The sequence below is a fragment of the Nycticebus coucang genome, chromosome 10 (genome assembly GCF_027406575.1).
Source record: "Nycticebus coucang isolate mNycCou1 chromosome 10, mNycCou1.pri, whole genome shotgun sequence".
Lineage (NCBI taxonomy): Eukaryota > Metazoa > Chordata > Mammalia > Primates > Lorisidae > Nycticebus > Nycticebus coucang.
This window is the reverse complement of record NC_069789.1, coordinates 36143223-36161486: the sequence shown is the minus strand read 5'-3', so window position 1 is coordinate 36161486 and position 18264 is coordinate 36143223. Positions and strand designations below refer to the sequence as shown.

Sequence of the window (18264 nt, the reverse complement as noted above, 5' to 3'; positions counted from 1 at the left end):
GACACATGCCAATGAGGGCACAGAGGGAGCCAGGGACTAACTCATGCAGGGCCTTGTAGGTCAAGAAGAAGGAGTGTAGATTTCATCACAAAGCAAAAGTCGAGAGTAGTGATTTTCAAAGTGTGGTTCCCAGACCAACAGACCAGCATCAGCTGGGAACTTACCAGAAATACAAAGTCCCAGCAGGGCACAGTGGCTCATACCTTAGGCAACACAGCAAGACCCTACCTTATAAAAAAGCTTTTTTTTTTTTTAATTAAAATTTTTAACTTTACAGGAATGCGCCTGTAGCCCTAGCTACTCCAGAGGCTGAAGTGGGAGGATCACTTGACAAAGGGTCAAGTTCAAGGCTGCAGTGAGCTATGATCATGCCACTGTACCCTAGCCTAGGTGACCCTGTCTGTTAGACCCTATCTCTAAAACCATTTTGAAGGGCCAGGCATAGGGGCTCATGTCAGTAATCCTACCACTGGAGGAGGCAGAGGCAGGAGGATTGCTTGAGTTCAGGAGTTGAAACCAGCCTGAGCAAGAGTGAGACCCCACCTCTAAAAAAAATAAAATAAAATAGCAGGGACTCGGGCATCTGTAGTCCCAGCTACTCAGGAGGCTGAGGCAAGAAGATGGCTTGAGCCCAAGAGTTTGAGGTTGCTGTGAGCTATGACTTTACAGCACTCTACAGAGGCTGACAAAGAAAGACTGTCTCAAAAATAAATAAAACAATAAAACCCCCTATTTTGGAAGGGACATGAAAGAGGAAAGGAAGGGAAAGAAGGGAATGAAGATGTACAAAGTCCCAGGCCATGCCCCAGAACTGAATCAGAAACCCTAGAGGTGGGGAACAGTAATCACATTCAAGTTTAAAAACCACTGCATTAGAGGGTTTGAGCAGGAAAGTAACATGAAGCTAAATTTTGGAGTAAATTGCCATAAATAATGTACAGTATTAGTTACATTAGCAGATAACAGCAGCATATATTAATCTGTATAGTACATATCAACTATTATAATACCAATAGTTAACCCAACAACATCAAAAACAATCATGATCCATACACACTGGTATTTTGCATATTTTGCATTTCAGAGAATTTTAATTCAAGTAATACTAAGATGTAAAACTTATTTTAAATTATTTACTCCACAGTTATACCCTCAAATTTTAGATTTAGAGGAATCTGAAAACCCTCACATTTTCCTCACTTCTGTCCCCAGGGTAACTCATCTGATCCCTATACCCTGTCCCATAGTATTGCTGTCCTCATCCTTCTGGCATAATCCAAAAACCACAAAACTTCCTCCAACCCACCCCTACACGTACACCAACCTCCAGCCAGAAGTAAACTCTCTAACAACCACTCCCGATGTAGGTGTTTGTGCCTCTGTCTTATCTGTCTTACTGATCCATACATTTCTTTAGGACAAAGGTTTTAGTTCCTAAATGCTTCCAGTTTTTCTCCTACTCCATTACACCTCACTTCCTCAAAAAACTAACTCAGATCTTACACACAGCATATCTGCAATACCTATTTGTTCAACTGATAGTGTGATTCATGGAATCAAAGTTCCATGGAGGATGCAAAAGTTAACATTCTGACGAGAACATGACAAAGTATGTTCACGTCCCGAGGCATCAAGAAATGTTTGTGCATAAACGGCATCATTTCAAAGTGAGGTTTTTCAAAACCAAATAATATCTCAACAAAGCATTTTGCTTATTTGGGGATAAATTAAGAAATCTTTTCCCTCTTTTTCAACTACGCCTGAAGCTGAATTTAGACAGGTTTCGATTCTGACTATATCCTTCAAAGCAAATGAGGCTACTCAGCTTTCAAAAGCTATCATAAACAATCAATAAATAAATGAAGTAAAGGAACTAAACAAACAGATTTAGTTAATTCCTCCCCCACTTCAACTACGTGTAAGTTTAGTGTTGGTATGCTTCCTCCTAAGCTGAGCATTGGTAACGTACCTTATTTTCCATAAAGGAACTATTACATATTTCATTCTACTTTTTACTTTTATTCTCTAAGCACTACATTTTCAAGCTCCATCCATGATGCTCTGAGTACAACCAATGCATTGTTTCTAGTTCTTTCCCTTCTATCTCCCACTTTGCTATGGAAGTATGGCCAAGAACCATCCTCACCAAAGAAAATCAAAAGTAAGTCCATAATCATTGCTTGGACTCCAATGCAAAGAAAAAGAAGAAAATTAAAAATGAGAATACTGATTCACCCAAACAGTATTTATTAAATCCCTATGGTATATCAAACACTGTGCTAAGTGCTGGAAACAGGAAGATGAAAGTCCATACCCTCAAAGGCTTGCAGAACAATAAAGAGGCACTACCAACAGTGAAGAGCACACAATGTGAGGACGTGAAAACTTCATGGTGGGGTAAGTATCAGGTCCAGTGAGAACAGAAACAACTAATCCCCTGCAAAAGCAGGGCTTCCCGAAGTATCACTAAGCTGAAAACGGAAGAGTAAGACAAACGGAAGAGTGCTATCAAGGAAGAGAAACACTGAACACAAGGCACAGAGGCCTGAGGACACCCAGAATGCTGTCCTGACTCCAACCCTGGAATTGCTGAGGCATGGGGGTGCAGGGCAAGGCCAATTCTCAATCCACAACCACCACGTGCTGCAAAAACTTTCAATGTGTGAGACTTGTTTCACACAAGCGCACAAACACACAGTTATAGCAAAGTCCGATGAAACCTCATGAAGGTCCAAACACAGATTCCCCTCAGAGCACAGAGGAGGAACTGCACACAGTTCTGAAAGAAGCCAAACGAATCTTGAGGGTGAGCACATGTTCTGCACAGGACAAGGCACTCACACTATTCCTCCCCCATAGCCAGTGCTGTGTTTTATTTTATTTTTTTTTATTAAATCATAGCTGTGTACACTGATATATTCATGGGGCATCATTCACTAGCTTCACAGCAGTGCTGTGTTTTAACTGCTGACCTGTTGGTGTTCTGAGTCTTTCTATTATATGGCTAAAAATTCTGGAAAGGAAATGTCTCAAGGTCAAAAAGTCTGAAATCCACTGGGGGAGACAACAGAGGAACTGTGTGTCTGGCTAAGGAGTTTATTTTACAAAGAAAATAAAAGAAATCAGTCTTTAAGAATTCTGGAGAGGAAAGAGACATTGCTGTTCAGAAAGACCACCAAGCAAGTGGCGCTGAACTGACTGAAGGGGCAGAAAACAGACAAGGAGCGCATTATAGCCATCCAGGCAGGACAGGAGCAAAGCAGAACAGAACGCCAGGGGCTGGAGAGAAGGGATCTGTACACCATGGTGACTAAGCTACAGAAGAAAACAGAGGAAGGAGAGTAGGATAAACATTCAGGTCTCTGGCTATCAAAAAGCAACAAGCAAAATCTATCAGAGAAAGATCCTATCTACCTTTAAAATAACAATGTGTCTCAGAACACAGAGAAAGGCAAAAACAACAACACTTATCTAAAACAGACTTCCTTTTTAGGAAATCAACAAATCTTTTAAAAATTTAGATCTTTTTGTGATGCAGAAAAGTGCTGGCATAAAGACCATTTCTAGAATTAAAGTCAGCTCTGACTTGATTTTCCTAGATCACTACCTACCTTGTATTTCTGTACTTCTGTCAGGAAAATGAAGATAAGACTGATTTAAAAAACAAACAAACCGACAAACAAAAAACCAGTCTAAGAGCTTTTAGGTGGAAGCGTAAGACACTTCCAGGGCAGTCTGGTCCTGTGGTCAAAAAGTTAGGCTGCTCTAAACTAAAGCATTTGTAAGGTTCTGGTTTCCTTGAGAAACTTGAAAGGTCCTACTCAGTGCTAAAGAACTATGGTGACAGAAGGCTTTCTCTCAAACCTAAATTCAAATTGTTGTGTGTAGCTCTTCAGCGGTCTCATGACAATACGGAAAGTTAGGTTTCTCTTTCATTCCACAGGAAGAAGCTTGGGGATATGGGAGTGATCTTCCACTACATTCCTGCCTGGCTCATATTCTCAACCCTGGGCAAGTGTTACTGTTTCTTCTCTCACCCCTGGGGCTTCTGAAGGTCACTAAACAAAGTTATTAGATCAAGCGGCAGGCAAACTGTGTTGATTGTGTTCACAACAATTCTTACCAGATGGACTAGACCCTTGGCCGCGGGATCCCTGACACGGTAAAATAACATTTTGTCTCTTTTGGCCGCCTTCTGCAGACTTTCCTATAGTGGAGTTCTAATGCTTTCCACCTTAGTCAAGACTTCCCCTCCAGCCATGTCTAAGATCCGTTGTCCACACAACAGAGTAAGCTTTGCTAAGGAATCAGGTTGTCACTTTTACCACCTAAAACTCTTCCAGTGGCTACCACACCCCTTCCCAAGCCACTTTCACTCTTCCCCTGATCCAGGAAAACCTATGCTGCCAACAATTTTGCCACAGCATTTGCCACTCACCCCCAACCTCCCTCACCAGCCTCCAATGCCTCCTCCAAGCCTCGGCCCAGTCCCTTCTGCCCGCTTGAAATGCTCTACCAGCAAATCTTCATGAAACTAGGTCCTTTTTGAGACCTTCAGGTCTCAGTTAAAAGGCCACTTCCCTGACCATCATATCTAAAGCAGCCAATCCAGTCACAATGCCCTTCTTAAATTCCATTTTACTATCATGTTTTTCTTTTTTCCTCATGTTACTGTTTCTTGTCCATTTTCTCTCTCCCCCACTAAGCACCATGAAAGGTAAGCTCCCTCACACTGTCTTACTCTTTCTGTACCCATGGTACTTAGAACACTGTCTGGAATACAGCAGGTGATCAAATATTTGAACAGGTATTATCCCCAAAAAGGCCACCCAAAAGCAATAAACAGGTTAATGAGAGAGAATGAAAAGCAATGATTTAATGTGATTTCATTCAAAATCAGTCCCTATTTCCAACAAACTCCTCATCTGATTATGTTGAACCCCTTACTACAGAACCCTGAAGCTGTATGTGGAGACACTCATTGCACTCCCAGCTCGACACTTCCTCAAGTAGTCACAACACATTCAACAATTGGAAGAGAGTGAAGAATGACGAAGGCCATCTCCATCTCACAGTAAATGTTACACGTTTCCCTGTCCTTCTCATCTCTCAGCATGCCAATTCCTCCCTGTTCCTTTCTTTCCCACATCATCCACCATCTCAAAAAAGAACATTATCCAACACCCCTCATATAAAAGCTAATTATCAGACCCTTTCTCTTCCCCTCCCTGCTGCCAGATGTGGGAGATCTGAGGTCTCTACAGTACAGTTAGAGGAAGAACATAATAGTTAACATGTTTCCTTTGCCCACAGGGAGGTAACCACATCCATATCATTCAAATTTTGATAAGAAAACTTTCAATCTTCTCATACAGTCCAGATTATAGTAAGAAAAGATGTCTGTTTCTTTTTCTGCTTCAAAAATAATTATAGTATAATTATGCTTTAAAAAGCAATATTCAAAGTTATCATTAGCCAAAAGAACATCATGACATTTGCCCTATCAAACATTTAAAAATATTCTAAACCAATCATTTATCATGAACACAGCATTCATGTGTCTACAAGCGGACTTAGTTCATTTCTGCAGGTGACCACAGGTAAATTACTTAAACACTGGGAGCTTTAAATTCCTTATCTGTTGAATGAGAAGATCACAACTTCCCTGCCTAATACGGGCATTAGCTAGGATGACCAAGCTGAATCAGAAAGCACAGTGTTAGGCACATAAAGATGCTCCTCACCATTCCTGGGAGGGAGGTCAGACTGGGGGACAGCTGAGTCACCCCTATTTGCATGTAAATAGTTTGTTCTGTTTGAGAAGATCAGGAAATTGCCCATCATTTTTTATTATTGTCACCAGCAGTTTAAAACGATATTCTATAACAGGTTATTCATTATGGTTTTCTACTACTTTTCTACGCTTGTTGCCTTAAAGGACTTTCGGTTGAAATATCTGAAATGTAAACAAGTTTTACTAAGTTTACTGAATAGATTTATAAATCTATTTCTAGAAAAACAATAGAAATATATATTTCAAAAGTGGAAAGCTCAGTACTTACTGGCCAAATGAAAATTTTCACGGAAAAACTGGTTCTGTTCTCACCCAAATAAATAATTTGCTTTTGAATACATTTTATGTAGAAAAAAAGCTTAAAATTACCACAGAGTTGCTAAGTCTTGTAAAACTTTTTATGTCCATCATCTAATAATGATTAAAATTTGCATTTCTTTGATAAGACAAGTTTCTTTTGATAAGAGACTACTCAAAGTGTTTTAAGAACCACTGCCTCCTACACTAGTGCTCTTAAAGGATCTCATAAGAAAAAACTTTTTGGCTAACCCTAAGGTGTAGAATTTTAATGTCTCACCTACCATTCCAACATAAGTATAAATTTCATCCACAATGATATCATGCATGTTTTCTTTTCTCAATTACATCTGATTAAAGAAAAATGTTCTGCTTAGTACCTAGGATACCACCAAAAAACAAGTATTTAATAATATTTGACTTAACTAAGTGGCATAAGCTGAAGAGGACACTCTGGATTCCCGAACTCTTATATCCCATTGTTCTTCTTCTTCTTTGAGATACTTGTTAGTGTGCTCGTGAGAGGTGGATAGGATGTGATGACAAATCACAGCAGCATGCACAGGTAAGCAGAGCTGAAGAGAGGCTGAAGAACGGGAGCCTCAACAACACCTCAGTGTTAAATTGGCTTTAGAAAGGCTTTTAAGCAGTGCCACACACTATGGTAGATTACCCAAAAAGATAAAGGTCCACAGAATTCCTTAAAAGCTACAGAAAAGGAAGTTCTGTTTTATTGTTTTTACTGCTGGGGAAAGGGGGCTATGAAGAGGGAGGGAAAAACAGTTCTTCCCAGTAGCAGTGTATGAGTAAATGATCCTGTGTCCCTTCCAGATAGGTTCTCTTCAAGTTAATTTCTTTCTTTCTTTCTTTCTTTTTTTTTTTTTGAGGCAGTGTCTCACTATGTCACCCTCGTAGAGTGCGGTGGTGTCACACCTCACAGCAACCGCAAACTCTTGGGCTTAAGAGATTCTCTTGCCTCAGCCTCCCAAGTAGCTGGGACCACTGCAATGGACAGCACAGATGTAGAACACTTCTACTGCAGCCAGACATATGAATATATGGCACCCCTACTACTAAGTGACACAGGCAAATTCACGTCCTCTGCCCTCAAGCCATGTGTCATTGCTGAATACCATGTGCAGTTTTGTATGTAACTTTTTTAAAATTTACTATTTCAGCAGCAGGTATAAACAAAAATTTTTACGCAACTATTATCTTAAAAGAGCACAGAATGCTTTTAGAGTTAGGTAAACTCTTTCACAAAAATACATTTTTGTTTGAATATAACACTTGGTGAGATGAAAGTAATGAATAAAAGACATAATTTTCAAAAGGCTGAGAATTTTTGCTTTTGATAATCGCCTCCCTTTATTTGATAATCAAATACAATGAGTGAATCAAGTATGAAAGATTAATCAGTTTCCCCTCACCAACTGTAGAAACACCATAGAGGCAGACTATAGTATCTCTACACTAACCATGCAGGTATCTGAAAATGAGTCATTATCACTCCCATTTCGGTATTACACTATCATTACTTCTACTGTGATTCTCAGAGTTTGCCTCTTTATTTTTAGTTAGCCTTCTATTAATAAAATGAATCTCCCACTTCTGGTTTTGGATTCGATTATCACTTCATATCTCACATAAAAGAAAACCACTTGATCCTGCACCATTTGGTTAAAAAAACACATGAACACAATTTATTTGCGTATTTTCAATATAATGCAGAAATAGCAAACCATTACCTTTAGAATGCTTTTAAAAGCAAATCTAAGAATGTACTTAACACAAAACTGAAGACTGAAAAATGGTTAAAATGGTATATTTTATGTATTACACCGTTTTTTGTTTTTTTTTGAGACAGAGTCTTACTTTGTCACCCTCAGTAGAGTGCCGTCACATAACAGCTCACAGCAGCCTCAAACTCTTGGGCTTACATGATTCTCTCATGTAAGAGAGAGAATCCCAAGTAGCTGGGACCAGCCACAACACCCAGCTATTTTTTGTTGGAGTTGTCATCATTGTTTAACTGGCCTCAGGCTGGTTTCCAACCCATCAGCCTAGGTGTATGAAGCCGGTGCCATAACCACTGTGCTACAGGCGCCAAGACACCTGTATATGTATTTTATCATACCTGTCCCCAGCTCCCCACCCAGGTTGCCTACCCCATAGTTGGTGAGACATCAGATTTGGTCTGAGTTATGGCCCCTTCCAAGTAGAATTAGGCAGGCTGGGGTTGGCCCCTAGAGGGTCAGGGGACCATCTTCCTGCTCCTTCTCATTCCTCCAACTTCCTTACCTCCTTGAATTATTATTTTTTTGTAAAGTGGATGCCTTACTTTTTGGATAAATATTTTTGAAGCTAGTATTTCTATTTCTTTCAGATTTTTAATGTAAGGTTGTTGTGGGGGGGTGAACTGAGTTAGAACCTTGATAATAATTTTCTGTCTTTAACTTGGTGTAGGTTTTAGAGTTTTTGTTTGTTTTGTGAAGAGTTTTTTTTTTCTTTTGATGTAATAAAATTTTAAATGAAAAAAAAAAAAAAAACTATATCAAGGCTCAGCACCTGTAGCTCAACAGTTAGTTAGGACTCTGGCCACATACACTGAAGCTGGCAGGTTCAAACCAGGCCTGGGCCTGCTAAACAACAATGACAACTGCAACAAAAAAATTGCCAGGGAAAAAAATAATAATAATAAAATAAAATAAATAGAAATTAAAAAAAAATAGCCAGGCGTTGTGGCGGGCACGCGTAGTCCCAGCTACTCAGAAGGTTAAGACAAAAGAATCGCTTAACCCCAAGAGTTTGAGGTTGCTGAGCTGTGATGCCACAGCATTCTACCAAGGACGACATAGTGAAACTCTGTCTCAAAAAGATAAAAAGTACCCTCAATGAATCCCCAAGAATAACAAAAAAGAAAAAGAAAAAAAAACTGCATCAAACCAACTGTCTATATTCTGAGTCTATCCATTTTTTATACTAAGCAGAATGCTCATCCTGATAAACTGGTTAGAATTTTTCAAAGTAATAAAATATAACAAAACCTCACTCTCATTGTAATAAAAATCCAAGCATGTTAAAGGTTAAAGATGAGAAATATATTTAAGAAAAATAGTTTATTTTCCAACATCCAAAATGTCACACTATAAAGACACAAATACATGAGGCTACTAAATCAAAATTTGTTTCATATTTTTGAAGTATCACAAGCATAAGAATCTCTAGTTTAACCAAGATTGTAACTTATTAAAATTTCAAACACAGCCTATGCCAAGCTGGACACTATTCTAACCACTTCCTTTCTAAACAGTAATTCTAATCCTCAAAATCACCCTATAAGTTGAATACTATCATCCCCATTTTTAAGATGATGAAATTGAGAAACAAATCATTTTTTTAAGTGCCTATGGTCACTAAAGGTAGCAGCTTAGCAAACACTGAGGAGTCAGTCCGACTACAACGCTGGTGCACATACACCACACCAAACTGAGCCTGTGTTAACATTCTAGCCTGACAGGAATAAGGCTATCAGAAGAACCATATTGCTAACTTAAATTTAGTCTCAAGAGCCACATAACTTTTTATGAATTCTGATGATCTGGTATATAGCTGAAAGAAGGAAACCTTCCTACGTTTAAAAAAAATCCCCAAAGTATACTTTAAGATAAAACTGGATTTTAAGGAAGGAATCGTATAGGAACTCTAACACTTCTCTTTGCTCTAATTTTTAGGAAAAAAACACAACCTGCAAAAGTTATTTAAACACAAAGAAATGCAAATCCAAGAAATAAAAATCTTAACAGCAAAACCCATAGCACGCATTTTAACACAGGGCATTCACATTACAAACTTGACTTCATAACCAAGAATTAAACTAAAGTAAGATGCGCAATACTAGTAGCACTTCAAAATTCCTTCAATCCTAGCAGAAGAAAACATCCCAAACCATTTAAATCCAATTACCAATTCCAGTAACTTGTTTTTTGCCCAGTATGTGAAAGTTTAGGACACCCTCCGTGACACAAGCAGGGGGCCAGGGGACAGGATTTTATACTTTGTATGTGTGACTGCAAATCAACTTTGTCATCGTTCCATTCTACAGATTTTATTAAGTATAAGGAAAGCTGTCTCCTTGTTTAACCAAATGAAGCCACAAAAGAAAACATTGGATGGCTGCAAGATGATCCTGCTTCAGTGGGAGAGATGCGATTACAAGATTCACGAGGAAATTCCCTGTTAATGTCTACAGAAGCCACCGCAACCCTCCGATTCTGCGATCGCTGAAGGAGACATTTCACAAATAGCTCAAACCTGCTATTCATCTGTGGCCTGGTTGGTGGCCATGTCAAAACCCTGCGGAACTTGCAAAGAACTCACTAATCCTTTCTAGAGGTCTTGCTAAGTAAGGTATGGAAAACGAAGGGAGCCCAAACACACACGTTTTCCTTCCATCTAAAACTTTAGAGGTTGTATTTACTAAAAACAGTTTGCACAGAGACAGAGTGACTTGGCTGCTATTCCGGGTATCGAGATCAAAATTCAATTAAAACAAAGCAAAGCTACCCTTTTCAGTATGTATGTTTCGCTCCAATAAAAAGTTAAAAAAAAAAAAAAGAAAGAAAGAAAGAAACGAAGCAAAGAACAATGTTTCCAGTTTCCCTAATCTTGACCTTCGAAAAAGTCAGAACTGCAAAAAAGTCAGGACTCAGAAAGGAAAAGTTTCACTGGCTGCCCCACACCGGCCGCTCGACTAACTCCGGGGCAGTTGGGGGATCCCTCCTCGCCGTGAGGGTCTCGCCGCGACCCCACACCGGAGACCCGGTGGGGAGGCCAGTGGATAGAGTCTCTTCTTCTCCGAAACGTGCCCGAAGTTCGGAACGCACCCACCCTGGGGTTCCTTTCCCGACGCGCACTAGGGCACAACCAGCCCCTCCTCCCCGCGACTCCGCACACTTTCGGGCCTGACGCCCCGGGCGCCCCTTACCGGCATCATTTTGGACGCGAACCTCATCGAAACGGATGGCCAGACCTCGGCCCGGGCCAAGAGGAAGCGGCCCGGGGGTCGCGGGTGCGGGGAAGGGAAGTGGAGAGCGAGGCGGCCGGGAGGCAGCGGACCTGTTGCGAGGCTGCGGCACACAGGTCCGCAGCCCTCCGCTCACGAAGGGCTAGGGCTCCACAAAGCCCAGGGCCCACTCCCGGGCCGGTCCCCCAGACGCGGCTTTGTCTCGGCGATCTCGACGTCCCGGGATCCCTCCTCTGCTCCGAAACCAACTAATCCCGGGCCAGGGCCCAGCAGAGTCCGCGCCGGCTCCGCCCCCCGCGCTGACCCCGCCCGCGGCGCGCCCGGCGGCTTGGGGGCGGGGAGGCCGCGGGGACGGAGCGGCGTGCGCCTGCGCCGGCCTGCAGCCGGAAGGAGGAGCAGCAGGGGCCCGGCTGCTTTTCTTTCTTCGCCTCTGGACCCGGAATGAGGGCGGGGGCGCGCGCCTCCTGGCGGAGCGTCCACAAAACACAGATAATGGAGGCTGCCGCGAGTTCCGAACCGTGCCAGGGGGTTAGACCCTTTGCCTTCAGAACCGCCGGCCCAGGCTTCGGCGCCTGGGCCGAGCGGACGCTCGGAGGAGGCCGGGGCCGCGCGGCCGAGGCGACCTGACTCCTTGGAGTCGGCGAGGACCGGTCGATCCCGACAAAATGGAGATTCCTGTGTCTCTTCGGTCCGCGGCACATTTCCAAAGTTCCCCCATGAAGGAGCTCTCCCCTCCGTCTTTCATTTGTCGTTGTCCAAATTCTAATTTAACACTCTTGTGTTACTTGCTATGATGTTAAAAAACGTACACCTCTAACTGGATAAAGTGGTTTTATGTATGTTTTACCACATTAAAAATAAAATTTAAAACAATCTCCTCCCAAAAAAGAAGAGGTCTAAAAAGGTCTACGGCGGCATTCTAAGGTGCTTTTCGGCTACTGAATTTCACCTCTGAAGAGGGCATGAAACGTGCTGCAAAGGGTCTCGGGTACCCGGAGCTGCAGATACGGTCCTTTTGCAGGGAGTGAAGCTAAGGCCTAGGGGATATGTCAGCGCTCCCTCTGGACCAGCAGCAGAGGGGGGGTCAGGCACCCTCTTATCCTTCCAGGCGGACCAAGGCTCCAGGAACCCTAACTCCAGGAAACTTTATTTCTAGTACAGTGTCCGCGCAAGCTCACTCTGAATCATATCTCCTTCTGTCTTTATACATGATTCTAGAAAGTTAAATGGAGCAAAGCCCCTGGGTTAATCTAGCTTCAAGAAGAGATGATTCTTACCCCCTTAGGAGAATCTCCCTCAAACTCCCTAAGCTCCTTTCCAGCTACTGTATCTGGAAATATTAAATTACACTTAATTAAATTAGAATTTAAGGTCTCAAAAAATCTGGTTTAAATTCTAGTTATTTTAAGAGGATTACCCTGACGTAAGTAAAAGAAATTTGTCCCTTTCTTCGTTCAGTAAATATTTATCAAATACTGTACCTAACATGTGGTGGGTATTCTTGAAAGTACTGGGGATTATTAATGAATAAAACTAAAGTTCAATGGACATGAAAACTAACCATTTTATTGGCAGCTGTGACTTAATAAAATGATTACCATTGAAATGGAAGCAAGGAGAGGAATGGTCCAGTTTGATTTCTTTACTGTTTGCCCAAGTGCCCTGCCCAAGGAAGGGAGGGGGAAAAGGGACAGCAGTTGGCAATTTGTCCTGAAACTCACTCCTAGCCAATTGAGAATTCCCAGCTGCCAGCTGCCAAATAGCAAGTATGTCTATGTTGAGAACCTTTCTTTCAAGCTTTTTTTTTTTTTTTTTTATCGCAGAAACATGAAACAAAAAAACTGTTGTTTGGGCTTTGTTGTAATTCCTTCAAATTCTGTACCACTTGAGTTACAGCTCAAATGGGCTGTTTGTGCCAAGTTTTACTTTTTTATTCATGCCACGCTCACCTGCTTATTCTTTTGAGAGCCTCTACCTAGTTTTCCCCACCCTATAATTCTGTATTCGACACCAAGAAAGATAAATCAAATTACCACATCTGAGTGAGGAGGACCTATCTTTCCCTTCAGACCTCAACCCACCCCTAGACATAGTTCAATTAATTATCAGTCTGGTTTGAGTTCAACTGTTTAAGTTCCCAATCTCCTTCCCACGTTCTCTTTCTCATTCACACAGATATTCCAAACCTTGAATCCCTCTCTCCTCTCAGAAGATGGGCTCCCGTGGTACTTGGCCAATGACATAGAGGCACTTCGGCTCCCACTCCTGCAGCGTCACGTCATTTCCTGTGGCTTCAACTCAGCATGCACTCTTCCCTACCTCCTCCCACTCCTTTTTTTTTTGCAGTTTTTGGCCAGGGCTGGGTTTGAACCCACCACCTCCGGCATATGGGGCTGGCGGCCTACTCCTTTGAGCCACAGGCGCCGCCCCATCCCACTCCTTTTTTTAAATCTGTTATACTAATACTCTCATGCAGCTATATTTTGCCAGGCACTGTTTTAGACTCCAAACAAACAAAAAAAAAGCAAAGACCCTGTTTTCATGAAGCTTATATTCAGTGGAGGGAAAGTGGGGTGTAGAAACAAATGGAAAAGGTAATAATGCTACGAGGGGAAAAAGGAACTAGGTTGGCCAGCAGACTGCTCTGAGGACTGAAGGGAGAGAGGGAATCAAACTGTCAGCAGTGGGAACAGCAAGGGCTAAGGGTCTACGTCAGTCTTAAGTTCGGCATCTGAAGGAAATAGGAGAAAGACCAGTGGACAGGTGAATAAGGAGGGGAGTCTAAAGAGAGGTGGAAGATTTAGCCAGTGTTTGGATCATGTAAGAACATATAAGAACATTTAATGTTTCACCAATTAACCTCCCTCTTGAAACATGAGATACTCTTTATTTTTTGAGACAGAGTCTTACTCTGTTGCCCTGGATAGAGTGCCAGGGCATGATCATAGCTCTCAGCAACTTCAAACTAAGGCTTAAGTGATCCTTCTGCCTCAGCCTCCTGAGCAGCTGACACTATAGGCAGGCACCATGACACCCAGCTAGTTTTTTATTTTTATTTTATTTATTTATTTATTTTAAAACAGAGTCTCACTCATTGCCCCCAGTAGAGTGCCGTGGCATCACAACTCACAGCAACCTCAAACTGTAGGGCTCAAGCGATTCTCTTGCCTCAGCTGGGACAATAGATGCCCACCATACACCTAGCTAGTTTTTTCTATTTCTAGTAGAGATGGAGGTCTTATTTTGCTCAGGCTGGTCTAGAACTTCTAAGCTCAAGCGATCCTTCTACCTCAGCATTCCAGAGTACTAGGATTATAGGCATGTACCACAATGACTGGCCTCAAAGTCTAAAATATTGACTATCTAGAAGTTTTGCTGTGCTTGCTTCGGCAGTACATACACACACACACAAAAAAAAAAATAGAAGTTTTGCTGTCTCGTGCAAAATCCAGCAGCAAAAATGACAATTTTTTTTTCCTCTAAGAGGGCAGTGAAGAATGACATTTTAAACAGAAATGTAATCATGTCGTTCTGTGCTTAAAATTCTTCAGTCTAGGGCAGCGCCTGTGGCTCAGTGAGTAGGGCGCCGGCCCCATATGCCGAGGGTGGCGGGTTCAGACCCAGCCCTGGCCAAACTGCAACAACAACAAAAAAATAGCCAGGCATTGTGGCGGGCACCTGTAGTCCCAGCTGCTCTGGAGGCTGAGGCAAGAGAATCGCGTAAGCCCAAGATTTGGGGTTGCTGTGAGCCGTGTGACGCCACGGCACTCTACCCGAGGGCGGTACAGTGAGACTCTGTCTGTACAAAAAAAAAAAAAAATTTCAGTCTATCCAATGTTATAGGAACATTTCTTTGTTGGTAAAAAGAAAAAAAATTTTTTCATTTTCGGTGTACTAGGGCATGGATAGGGCAGACTGGGGTTGAGACAGGGAGATAAATAGTGCACATGGAAGCCAAGAGATACACTTTTCTCTCTTCTTGTGTATGAAGAGATAATAAAAAGCTCTAATTTTAGATATTAAAAAGCTTATTTAAAAGAAGAGAAAAAAACAAAAAGAATACTTCCCTCATGACAAAGCTCTACTGAATAAGTGCTGGATCCTGTCATATCCAGCAGCCGGCTTGCCCATTTCTTCTTGGCTATCTCAAAAGGACTGAGACATAGTAACATCATCAAACCTAATGATAGTCTTTATTCTCAAAACTGGTCCTCTTCTAGTATTTCCTTTCTCAGTGGATGATGCAAGTTTTCCTCCATTTTCTCAAGCCACAAACCCGGAAATCATTGACCTTATTTCTCTTTCATCTCTAAAAGACATTCAATTATCAAGTTCTTTCCATTCTATCTCCTAAATCTCTCTCCAAACTCCTTTTCTTCCATCACCACAACCATGCCTTTCAAGCTACCATCATCTCTCATCTATCTGATCATGATAGCCTGCTTAACAGCCTTCTTAACACTGCATCCAAGCCCTTGAATGTCTGTCCCCACTCATCCTTCAACCTTACCAGGTAACATAGTTCTCTCCCTCTCTGAGACTCAGCCATCTGTTTACAGGCCCTTTTCCCCTCCATACTTCCTCCAGCACACGCTGCAGCATATCCCTGAGCATATCTTACTTTCATACCATGTGTCATCTCTGAATATTTACACTGCTTTGCGTATTAGTGTTAGTCAATTATTGTTGGTCTCTCCCACAACACCGTAAACCACAGAGTGGGGACTTCTACTCATTCTTGTTTAGCATTGATTCTTCAACACCTAAAACAGGGCTTCACACATAGTAATATAATGAATGAATGAATGAATGAATGAGTTATTCATTCGTCTGTAGCTAGTGTAGTTTGAGTCAGTGTTTTGTATGTTTCTCAATGCTGTGGCTGTAGATTATTCTTATACCTACCCTGTTTCCCTGAAAATAAGACATCCTCTGAAAATAAGACCTACTTACAGGAAAGATAAGATGTCCCCTGAAAATAAGACCTAGTGCATCTTTGGGAGCACACCTTAAAATAAGACACTGTCTTATTTTCGGGAAAACAGGGTAGAATGGCCATCTCATAAATGCCAACAAGAAGTCTCATTGAACAAGGATGAAACAATCTTCAGACCCCTTGCTGGAATACAAGCCTAAAGTACTTGTCCTTCTGATAGCTGGCCAATGGTTTCATCATTCATAAAGAATTGTATTTATAATTTCTGTGAAGTATTTGAAAAGAAAGAAAATCTACTTGATAAGATTATAGAAAGAAGTTAAATTGAGGCTTTGGTATTGACAAGCAGGAGAAGTCTCATTTAAAATACTGAAAAAAATGGCTCCTATAGCTCAGTGGTCAGGGCACCAGCCACATGCCCTGGGACTGGTGGGTTTGAACAAGGCCAGGGCCTGCTAAACGACAGTGACAACAATAACAAAAAATAGCCAGGCGTTGTGGTGGACACCTGTAGTCCCAGCTACAATGTCCAGCTATTTTTTTTGTTGCAGTTGTCATTTTTTTTAAAAAGACAGAGTCTCACTTTGTCACCCTCAGTAGAGTGCTGTAGTATCACAGTTCACAGCAACCTCCAGCTCTTGGGCTTAGGCGATTCTCTTGCCTTAGCCTCCCTAATTGCTGGGACTATAGGCGCCTGCCACAATGCCCGGCTATTTTTTGTTGCAGTTTGGCCAGGGCCGTGTTTGACCCCACCACCCTCGGTATCCTGAGCATATCCCTGAGCATATCTTACTTTCATACCATGCCGGCGCCCTACTCACTGAGCCTCAGGCAACGCCTAACGGTTGCTGTTGTTTTAGCTGGCCTGAGCCAGGTTCGAACCCACCAGCCTCGGTGTATGTGGCCGGCGCTCTACCCACTCCCCTCTTTTTAAGACATTTTAAAACATTTTTTGAGGCCAGGTGCAGTGGCTCACACCTGTAATCCTAGCCCTCTGGGAGGCTGAGATGGGTGGGTTGCCTGAGCTCACAGGTTTGAGACAAGCCCGAGCCAGAGTAAGACATCTTTAAAAATAGCCAAGCATTGTGACAGGTGCCTGGAGTCCCAGCTACTCAGGAGGCTGAGGCAAGAGAGTTGCTTGAGCCCAAGAGTTTGAGGTTGCTGTGAGCTATGACACCACAGCACTCAACTGAGGTTGACAAAGTGAGACTGTTTCAAAAAAATAAGTTTTATGTACACAGCTATGATTTAATAAAAAATAAAATAAAATAAAAAAACACAAAAAAATAGGTTTTTTTAAACTTAGGGTTTATTCAAGTATTTTTCAAGAATACCTATGAAAACACTGGTTTTGCAGATATGTGGCTAAAGTCCTTTTGGGAAAAGGAGCATTTGCTAAAGTTCTTGACATTCCCTTTAGCATAGCATACAATGCTTCACTATCAATTAATTAGTAAATGAATGTAGTCATGTTGCTGCTATAAAAGTTTTTCTCCATTGCTAAAGATAAACAGATAAAATAGAAAAAAATCGAATACATTTCTGTATCATCATTTAAACCTCATTTATGTAGAATCCGAAGCATGTGCAGTTTAGTGCATGAGTGAAATCAAATGCACAGGTGCTCTGGCTGAAGTCAGCACAGGGAATAGACCCTCCCAAGAAAGCAGTCATAGGGAGAAGGGCTCACAGGCTACGTCTAAGACATGAGCTTACCATGAAGTCTGTGTGCTTTCTATTGAACTTTTTTGAAACCCATTTACTAGAAGGCAATTTTATTTCATTTAAACTGAATTTTATTGAATGTCTATTATATGCAAAGCAATATTAAATATAATAATTCAAATAAGACATCATCTGTGCCCTAGAAGAGTTTATGTGCTTAGGGGGAGGAAAATGAAGATAGAAATAGCTAGATCTATCATTTATAGCATAATCACTATATGCTGAATACCATTCCAAGTCCTTTAAAATATTTTCTCATCTTCATTTACTCTATGGGGAGATAATACTGTCCTATTTTATAGTTAGAGAAACTAAAGCTTAGAAATGCTAACTCGCTGATTCATTCAATAAATACTTTCTAAAAACTTACTATGTATGTGCTGGGTACAATTCTAAGCCCTAGGGATACCATGATGAAAAGGGCAAATAAGGTCCTGTCCTGTTCTCTAGAAGTGGTTATTCTTTTTTTCTTTGGCTGGGGCTGGG

The 18264-nt window shown here is 41.6% G+C and overlaps 1 protein-coding gene across 6 annotated transcripts in view; it reads right to left on the bottom strand.

Moving 5' to 3' along the window:
* Positions 1-18264, bottom strand: part of TP53BP2 (tumor protein p53 binding protein 2) — a 125524-nt gene that overhangs the window by 61839 nt on the left and 45421 nt on the right. Inside the window, exon 1 of one of the 6 annotated variants that reach the window (XM_053605337.1) lies at positions 11079-11387. The exons of the other annotated variants lie outside the window; for them this stretch is intronic. Within the exon in view, the coding sequence (XP_053461312.1) occupies positions 11079-11105 (27 nt within the window). The 5' untranslated portion in view covers positions 11106-11387. Of the gene's footprint in view, positions 1-11078; positions 11388-18264 lie in introns of those variants that run through there. 6 annotated transcript variants of the gene reach the window in all.